Source organism: Denticeps clupeoides, chromosome 5 (assembly GCF_900700375.1).
Source record: "Denticeps clupeoides chromosome 5, fDenClu1.1, whole genome shotgun sequence".
Taxonomy (NCBI): Eukaryota; Metazoa; Chordata; class Actinopteri; order Clupeiformes; family Denticipitidae; genus Denticeps; species Denticeps clupeoides.
In genome coordinates, this window is record NC_041711.1 from 4,243,790 (window position 1) to 4,253,318 (window position 9,529).

Below are 9,529 nucleotides of genomic sequence, written 5' to 3' on the forward strand. Positions count from 1 at the left end.
GTTCAAACCCCACTTATTAATACTGAGTCCCTGAGCAAGGCACTTAACCCTGAGTGTCTCCAAAGGGACGGTCCCTGTCCCTACCGATTGTAAGGCTGTATAAGGGCAACTAATAAATGCCACACCAATCATGCTAATGGAAAATCTGCCTTTAGATACTTTAATTGTTACTTCAAACAAACCTGGTGATTATTTGCTAATTAGTTTAAACCCTTTTTGATTATCTTGGATTTAGCACTTGGACTAATAGAAGAATGCATAATAAAAGTGGCACATACATATATAATCAATTTTATAATTAACATTTTTAGCATGCAGCCATGGGCCAAATGGTGTTTACAGACATTATTGAGTACCAAATAATGTGTACCAAGTACAATAATTTAAGACCTGTCCACATGCAGGAGCTCAAACAACAGAGGTGAGAATCATTGCTGGGAAAACAAGCATAGCACATACCAAAACCTCCAAATCCTGACATCTAGAGGAACTCTTATGACATCTCATTTAAATCCACATACATCGATGTGGAGTAGTAACAGCTTTCCTCAAGATATATTTAGAGTGTGTTTGTAGGATTTTTCCCTGCTCATTCAGAAAAAAAAGCATTTGTGGGCCTTGCTCAACCCCTGAAAAACACCCCCATAGTAAACCCCTACCATCCACATTTACAGTCTGTAGTCAGGCATACGGTGTTGTCAGTGTTGTCCACACTGAAGGCCATTCTTAGATCAATCTTATATCGGTAATTCTTGTACCATGCCGAGCATCTAGGAGAAATTCACGTGGTCAGGGGAGATCAACCCAGGAAATGATTCACACAGGGGAATGTTAGTGCCATCTTGTCACACACAACAATGTTTGGTCAGCGTGTGGATGAAAACTCAGGGCCCTGAATGTTCTGTGGCCGGATCGTCACATGTGTCACACTCCATCGCTGGCATTTCGGAGAAAATGTGCTTGCAGGCTATGTGTAAGATATGAAAGCCCCAACCACAGAGACTCCAAGCAGTGAAACCGCTGAGCCCTTCCTGCTACCCCAGGAAGTATGATCTTGAACCGTGTTCAAATGCGCCGTAAACCAGACTTTTGACACTATGGCCTTCAGTCATTCACACGTGCCATTTTCCTTTCGGTCACATTTTGAAGCTAAACCTGCTTTAATAAAATTAGAACATTTTTAATGAACAATAATTGTATCATTAATTGGAACACTTTACATATCATCAGAAATCATCAGAAATTAAATGTTTCAATTACTAGTTAAAAAAGAGGGCCAGGCAGACTTTCTTCCAGGTCTGACGTGTGACGCTCATTTTTGGGGACAGTGGTGGCCTAGCGGTTAAGGAAACGGCAACGTAATGATAAGGTTGCTGGTTCGAATCCTGATCCGCCAAGATGCCACTGAGCAAATCACCGTCCCCACACACTCCTTGCACATTGCTGTTGTTTGTTGATGTTGTTTTTTCCTACATTGTACTTGAGAGACACCATCTACCGGTGTATGTGCTTGCACCTACTTGGCCAATAAATACGATTCAGATTCTGCTCCCCGGGCGCCTGTCATGGCTGCCCACTGCTCATTCAGGGTGATGGGTTAAATGCAGAGGACAAATTTCAGTGTGTGCACCGTGTGCTGTGTATCATAAGTGACAATCACTTCATTTTTAGCGGTTAAGGAAGCGGCAACGTAATCAAAAGGTTGCTAGTTCGAATCCCGATCCGCCAAGGTGCCACCGTCCCCACGCACTGCTCCCCGGGCGCCTGTCATGGCCGCCCATTGCTCACCAAGGGGGAAGATTAAAAGCAGAGGACTCGTTTCCTTGTGTCACCGTGTGCCGTGCTGCAGCGTTTCACAATGACAACCACTTCACTTTTCACTATTAAACGCACTCAGCGGCTGGGGTCGGGGTCCGAGGTCCGACGTCACCGGCGCGGTGGCGATTGGGCCGTCGCGCGCCGATGACGTATAAAGGATGCTCTCGCGGCGACTCCCATCATCCCTCCTCACGGAAACCAGGGGCTCGTGGAGCGCGTGGCCGCCGCAGCACGCTTTAATACTGAAAATAACCACAAAAAAATAGCTAAACGAGAAAAGTTTTTAAAAAAAACCGCTCAGGAGAACACGGGGGAAACGGCAGCGAAGCACATTTTAGCCCGAGTTCGTGAGAAGTGGACGGGTCGACGCAGTGGGAAGAACAGCCTCTACGAAAGCGACCGGTGTTTTGAGGAAGCTAGCGACGCGGGCTCTGCTAACTATTGTTTGCCGTTTTTTAGCGCGTCCGTAGCGTCCGATCGTCGCCGGGTTGACGCCAGAGCTGTGATCCGACACCCGTTTTAAATAATAGACTAGCCGACCCGAGCAGCAAGATGAACCCCAGCGCTCCCAGCTACCCGATGGCCTCCCTGTACGTCGGCGACCTCCACTCGGACGTGACCGAGGCGATGCTGTACGAGAAGTTCAGCCCCGCGGGTCCCATCCTGTCCATCCGGGTGTGCAGGGACATGATCACCCGCCGCTCGCTCGGCTACGCCTACGTGAACTTCCAGCAGCCCGCGGACGGTGAGCACGCTGCCTTGCTGCCGAACCGGCTCCATAAAACGACTCCGTCTTTGTAAAAATGTGCCTTCCGGGTCGTGTTGAGGCCTACGCCGCTGACTCGTTAATAAAATGTTCGACGTGCCTCTCGATTTCCGGCCTCGATCGGCCTATTTTCGGGGGGTGTGGGGTTGTGGGGGCCTGTGTTGACTGGATCTCTCTTGTGCCTGTAGCGGAGCGCGCTCTGGACACCATGAACTTTGACGTCATCAAGGGCAGGCCAGTGCGCATCATGTGGTCGCAGCGTGACCCCTCCCTGAGGAAGAGTGGCGTTGGGAACATATTCATCAAGAACCTGGACCGGTCCATTGATAACAAAGCCCTGAATGATACCTTCTCGGCTTTTGGGAACATTCTGTCTTGTAAGGTAATGAAAGTCGTGGCTTGGTGGGGAGAGAGGTTGGTTCTTATTGCAGGAAAAAAAAAACATGTTTGCAGTGTTTATCTATAGCAACCTGCATGAGTGCTTTAAACATCCACTTGGACCCGATCTGTAGATATGTTTCCATAACTCGGAACCTAACTTTATATATAGGGGTGGGCTGGTAGTAGCCTAATGTGTAACACTCCCTATGAACCAGAAGATCCAGGTTTAAACCCCACTTACTACCATTGTGTCCCTGAGCAAGACACTCAACCCTGAGTGTCTCCGGGCAGGACTGTCCCTATAAATACTGTAAGTCACTTTGGATAAGGGCGTCTGATAAATGCTAATGTAAATATAAGAATTATTAAATGTGAATGCACAGTTGCATCTTGTTCAAATGGGTCAAATTCTAAGTTTAAGAACGTTCTGATCTCTTCCCCTAATCTGGAATGTCTCTGGTTTTGTGTGGGTTTTTATTTTTTCTCCAAGGTGGTTTGCGACGAGAGTGGCTCCAAGGGATATGGCTTTGTGCACTTCGAGACCCATGAAGCGGCGGAAAGAGCCATTGAGAAAATGAACGGGATGTTGCTCAATGACCGAAAAGTGTGAGTAGACCGAACAGTGGACCACCGTAACTCAAGTAAAGTCAGTCAGCTTTGTCAATTCTGCCACATGTACAGGACATACAGAGAATTGAAATTGCGTTACTCTCAGACCCATGGTGCATACAAGTAACATTTAAATAAGATAAACAATAACATTAAATTCAAAAGGTATAAAAATAAGCAAATGTGTAAAATTTAAAAACACAATATACAATAAAGGCACATGGTGGCGAGTGCAAGTACTGACGTACTTTCGAGATCTGAGGCTCTGAACAAATTCCATTTTGCTTTGTCCACTGTATTCTGAACAGTTGTGCGTGTCTTCACGGGTATGATGCGATTTTGATGGAACTCTTATGACTCCGACTGCATTTCATCTTTTAGTCATGAACAGCAGTTCAGGCTCGTTTGTCATTGTCGAGCAGTGAAGTTATTAAAAAAAAAAAAAAATTTCATGCTTCCATGCCCAAGTTTTCAGACTGTTTTCAAAATGGCCGCCTGGGAATGTAAAAGACCTGCAGGTTATATCACAATTGCCGTTCATGTTAAATTTCTTGATCTACAGGTTTGTGGGCCGTTTCAAGTCTCGTAAAGAGCGTGAGGCAGAGTTTGGAGCGCGTGCCAAAGAATTCACTAATGTTTACATCAAGAACTTTGGAGAGGACATGACTGACGAGAAGCTGAAGGAAATATTTGGAAAATATGGTGGGTTTTATTTTTTTTGGCTATTTGAATGATTTTTCCCCCAATGAGCCCTTCACTATCTCTAATTTGGAGAAAAAAGTTTGTATCTAAATAAGCGTGCATGGGGTTTATTTCAGGTCCAGCCCTGAGCATTAGGGTCATGACTGATGAAAATGGGAAATCTAAAGGCTTTGGCTTTGTCAGCTTTGAGAGACATGCAGATGCCCAAAAGGTGAGTAGCTGGACGTTCTGCACCGCTTGTGTTCTCTTGTTTGCTCAGTTGACAACGTGAATTGTGTGTGCTGGTCAGGCTGTCGATGATATGAATGGGAAGGAGCTGAACGGGAAGCTTGTGTATGTGGGCCGTGCCCAGAAGAGGGTCGAACGGCAGACAGAGCTGAAGCGCAGATTTGAGCAGATGAAGCAGGACCGCTTGACCCGATATCAGGTGGGGCGCTGGTGTCATTTGTACTCCCTCACATACACTCCTCTCTTTATTTAAATCTATACTCTTAAAATGCGTGTTCTCGTGGTGAGGGGATTTTTACTACTTTTCTCTTCCAGGGTGTGAATCTCTACGTGAAAAATCTGGATGATGGTTTGGATGATGAGCGCTTGCGTAAAGAGTTTGCTCCCTTTGGAACAATTACCAGTGCCAAGGTACCAGTTCCTCCTGAATACTGTTTGTTGCTCAAGACCAGTCTAACGTTTTACTCGAATCAAACTGCGTTTGTCCTGCACAGTATTATAAATCCTTATTGTTCCTAAATTCTGTAATTTATTTTTTAGTCTATCTGATTCCCTGTACGCAGTTTACACGTTCAATGGATAATGAAAAATACTTCAAATACTCTACTTCAAACGTGAATTATGGTTTTATTTAGTCATAGTGCGTTTTTGACTAATATAACAAATGTTCTCATTGTTTTAAGGGTAAAGTAATAATGCCTCTTTAAGATCTGCCTTACATAGTCGTCTATTTCCCATCAAATCCCACCTGAGAGAATCTTAATCCATCCACAGGTGATGACCGAGGGAGGCCGCAGCAGAGGCTTTGGTTTCGTTTGCTTCTCCTCTCCGGAGGAAGCCACCAAGGCTGTGACTGAGATGAATGGACGCATTGTGGCTACCAAGCCACTGTACGTTGCCCTGGCCCAACGTAAGGAGGAGCGACAGGCCCACCTCACCAACCAGTACATGCAGAGGATGGCCAGTGTCAGACCCGTGCCAAATGCAGTCATCAACCCCTACCAGCCAACCCCACCATCCGCATATTTCATGGCTGCCATTCCTCAGGTGATTAGATCTTTTTAGATAATTTCCATTCAGATTTAAAACCTCTCCGACAGGTAATGAATGATTTGGTTCTTAATGATTGCGTTTTTTGCAGGCTCAGACCCGCGCCGCGTATTATCCTACCGGCCAGCTCACTCAGTTTCGACCCAGCCCTCGATGGGCCACCCAGGGAGACCGCCCTCAGCGTGAGTGTTCTCCCTGGCTCTTTATTATTAGTTTACTTCTTAACTGTTAACGAGCGATTTAATTTAATATCGCAACATTTTGGACAAAGAATTTATCCAAAGCTACTAATATAAAATTATTCGGCCTTATACAGATTTCCAGAATATGCCCAATGCTCTACGCCAATCTGCGCCGCGGCCTCAGCCCTTCAGCAATGTCAGGCCATCTGCAACTCAGGTGCCGCGCATGATGGCGTCCCAGCGCATGGGTGAGTGAACCGATTGAGACTTTGCCTTCCTTGTACAGTCTTCTACAAGAACACACCCTGCGGTGTTTCCGGGGAGGGGTTGTGCTGCTCCCAGCTAACTCTCCACACGTTTGTCTTCCGTTTTATCTGTCTTTCACAGTTTCTCAGGCCATGCCACCGCGCTCGGCAAACGCTGCAGTCCCAGGCGCAGCTCCGGTGCGTGGCGTCCACCACTACAAGTACGCCACTGGTGTGAGAAACCCCCAACAGCATCTGGGCACCCAGCACCAAGCCAACCTGCAGCAGGTATTCTTGAACTTTTATTTTTAGATTTTTTTTATTATTTATATATGTGTGTGTGTGTGTGTGTGTGTCGTGACTTTATTTATTTATTTATTTATTTATTTATTTATTTTAACTTTCAGCCGGCCGTCTTGGTTCAGGGTCAGGAGCCCTTGACCGCCTCCATGTTGGCTGCTGCCCCTCCACAGGAGCAGAAACAGATGCTGGGTGAGCTCTGCACCTCCTTGTTAAGACTCCTCTAGACTGCTCACTGTTTTAGTTTCTTTACCAACATTTGCCTATTCTCTCCCCAGGTGAGCGCTTGTTTCCCCTCATCCAGAACATGCACCCTTCAATGGCAGGAAAAATCACTGGCATGCTGCTGGAGATCGACAATTCAGAGTTGCTTCACATGCTGGAGTCTCCTGAGTCTCTGCGCTCAAAGGTCTGCCAGCTCCTCATCACACCACTTGCATGCACATTAGAGCTGTAAATCTTGTCTGTTTAATTTCTGATTAGAATTACTGCTTTTGTGGCACGAACGTCTGGTCTACGGTACCTATGCTTGCCGTATGGTTTTAGCTGCTTGTAGTCATGTGGTTTTAATTATTGTGAAAATGTATTCTTAAAGTTAAATTGAGGCTTCTTCTCTTCTTTTGCACGTGTTCATTAGAGCAGTGTTCACATTTCTTGCTCATTGCTTGCAGGTGGATGAGGCTGTAGCGGTGCTCCAGGCCCATCAGGCAAAGGAGACTGCCCAGAAGTCCCCAGTGCCAGCTGTCTGAGGCAAGGTACTGATGACACACGGGCTAGGCAGAGGGCCGCAATAAGGATATCCCGCTCGGTGTGTGTTCATTTTCTCCCTCCTTTCTTTTCCAGGAACGGGGACGGCAGATGTGAGAAACGTTGCGCAGTTAAAATTCCTAAAACATTTGACCAATTGAAGAAAACTTATAACTGAAGCATTTGCCAGGGCTGACATCTAGCCCTTGAAATTATTTTTTTTCCCTTTACTTTTAACATTTACCCGGAAAAAAATAGCAAAATTTTTAAAATCTAAGAGGGCAGGGATGGGTTGCAAATTGTACAATTAATTGTTGTGAAACTGAATGTGTGTCCCTTTTTTTATTATTTTTCCTCAATTTTACTTGAATTGTCGCTCAGTGTGTTTATATTGTAATAAGTCAGCTGAGCATAAGTAATTTTTGGATTAAATAAATAAACGTCTCAACATCCCTCTTCCCTTTTTCCTTTCTTTGTTTTGTATAAGGTGCTTAAAGATTCATAGTCAATGTATGGTACTCAAGCAGATTTTCAAGCAGTCATTGTCACATTCGTGACCATGCAGTCGACTCTGTGAGGTATATAGTTTGACAAAGTAAGACATACATAATAATAAAATAGTACAACAAATAGTTATAGTATATACAAATTGCACTGGATTTTGTCTATTGAACGACGTGTGAAGATGTTATGTTTGGAGGTCTTTGACATTTAAGGATTGCTTACACAGGCCACCCAGCAAGCGTGCTGGGTGGCCTGAATCGTGGTGTTGCCATACTACATTTACATTTACAGCATTTACCAGACTCCCTTATACAGAGCAACTTGCAGTCGTTACAGGGACAGCCCCCCCTGGAGACACTCAGGGTTAAGTGTCTTGCTTCAAGATACTTGTTCAGTCCTGAGTAATCTCCCGACTAGATTTCTGTACCAGGTCTACCTCTGGCGCACGGTTAAGGAAGCGTCCCTGTAATCAGAAGTTTGCCGGTTCAAATCCTGATCTGCCAAGGTGCCACTGAGCAAAGCACCGTCCCCACACACTGCTCCCCGGGTGGCTTTCATGGCTGACCAAGGGTGATAGGTTAAATACGGAGGACAAATTTCGCCGTGCTGCTGTGTATCACAAGTGACAATCACTTTATACTTTACAACTAATACAGAATGCAGCAGCGTGACCTTCAACCTTCCCAAATTCCCTTGCTATGCTCCCAGCAGTAGCTGCCCCGCTGCATCAGTTTCAAAATACTTATGCTGGCCTACAAAGCCAAATGTGGGGTCTCACAATCATACCCCAGAGCCCTTGTTATACCTCATGCTGCACCTCGAACGCTCCGACTCTCCGGTCCGGCTCGCCTGGTCCCTCCACCGCGGAAGGTATGAGGAACACTCATCTAGGCTTACATTTACAGCATTTATCAGACGCACTTATCCATAGCGACAATCAGTAGTGACAGGAACAGTCCCTCCTGGAGACACTCAGGGTTAAGGGTCTTGGTCAGGGACACAATGGTAGTAAGTGGGATTTGAACCTGGGTCTTCTGGTTCATAGGCGAGTGTGTTACCCACTAGGCTACTACCACCCAGGAGCTTCACTGTCTTTGCCTCTAGGTGGTGGAATGAACTTCCCCCTCAAGGTCAGAAAAGCGCAGTCACTGAGTATTTTAAAACACTCTTCTTTTGAGAATACTTTGACTAACTTATAGTCCTAGTGAACCAGAACTGATTACTTCACCAATGGTAACATGAAAGCACTTCATAAGTTGCTCTGCATAGGGGCATCTGCCAAATGAAAGTGAAGTGATTGTCACACGTGATTCAAAGCACACAGTGCACACAGGTGCCCGGGGAGCAGTGTGTGGGGACGGTGCTTTGCTCAGTGGTACCTTGGCAGATCGGGATTCGAACCGGCAACCTTCTGATTATGGGACCGCTTCCTTAACCACTAGGCCACCACTGCCCCAATGATGTAAATGTATGGAGCTAGCACATATATAGAGACTAGTAAACAAAGAGGGGAACAGTAAGGGTGGTAGTAGCCTAGTGGGTAACACACTCGCCTATGAACCAGAAGACCTGGGTTCAAATCCCACTTACTACCATTGTGTCCCTGAGCAAGACACTTAACCCTGAGTTGCTCCAGAGGGGCTGTCCCTGTCACTACTGATTGTAAGTCGCTTTGCATAAGGGCGTCTGATAAAATGCTGTAAATGTAAAAATGTAAGTAAGGTTCGTTCAGGACATTATCCCCAAATGTAGAAAACGAGAAGCTGCCACCAGGTGGCATCTGAGGACAACAAAGTTTCTGAAAATGCTGGTCAAGCCAACTCTGGACCATTCAGTATTCCATTATGTAACCGTTTAAGTCTTTATTGTGCTTGAGGGCCACGGATTACTGAATTCCTTGTTCTCTCCCGAGGGGAACTGGTATATACTCTCAGCTAATATTAGCCCTCTGTCGTTTTGGGTGGCATTTTCCGGCACTCTGTGTTTACCTCTCGGGT

General features: G+C 45.8%; 1 protein-coding gene across 2 annotated transcripts; it reads left to right on the top strand.

Annotated features, from left to right (window-relative positions):
* The first annotated feature begins 1,982 nt into the window (after positions 1–1,982).
* LOC114790006 (polyadenylate-binding protein 1-like) lies at positions 1,983–7,481 on the top strand. 2 transcript variants are annotated; one of them, XM_028979570.1, is made up of 15 exons: positions 1,983–2,563; positions 2,773–2,966; positions 3,456–3,571; positions 4,137–4,276; positions 4,393–4,487; positions 4,566–4,703; positions 4,820–4,915; positions 5,279–5,551; positions 5,646–5,736; positions 5,871–5,984; positions 6,124–6,269; positions 6,389–6,473; positions 6,560–6,690; positions 6,953–7,036; positions 7,125–7,481. In XM_028979570.1, exons 1-14 carry the CDS (start codon positions 2,371–2,373, stop codon positions 7,028–7,030), a joined length of 1,890 nt encoding a protein of 629 aa, XP_028835403.1. In that variant the 5' UTR covers positions 1,983–2,370; the 3' UTR covers positions 7,031–7,036; positions 7,125–7,481. The 2 variants fall into 2 exon arrangements, with proteins under 2 accessions (XP_028835403.1, XP_028835404.1); XM_028979571.1 differs by having other exon boundaries at positions 6,953–7,031.
* Positions 7,482–9,529: the final 2,048 nt, after the last annotated feature.

Coding starts and splice junctions, on each gene's coding strand:
- LOC114790006 (XM_028979570.1), top strand. CDS start 2,371: ATGAACCCCAGCGCTCCCAGCTACCCGATGGCCTCCCTGTACGTCGGC. Junction 2,564..2,772: donor CTTCCAGCAGCCCGCGGACG/GTGAGCACGCTG, acceptor TTGTGCCTGTAG/CGGAGCGCGCTCTGGACACC. Junction 5,985..6,123: donor GATGGCGTCCCAGCGCATGG/GTGAGTGAACCG, acceptor TGTCTTTCACAG/TTTCTCAGGCCATGCCACCG.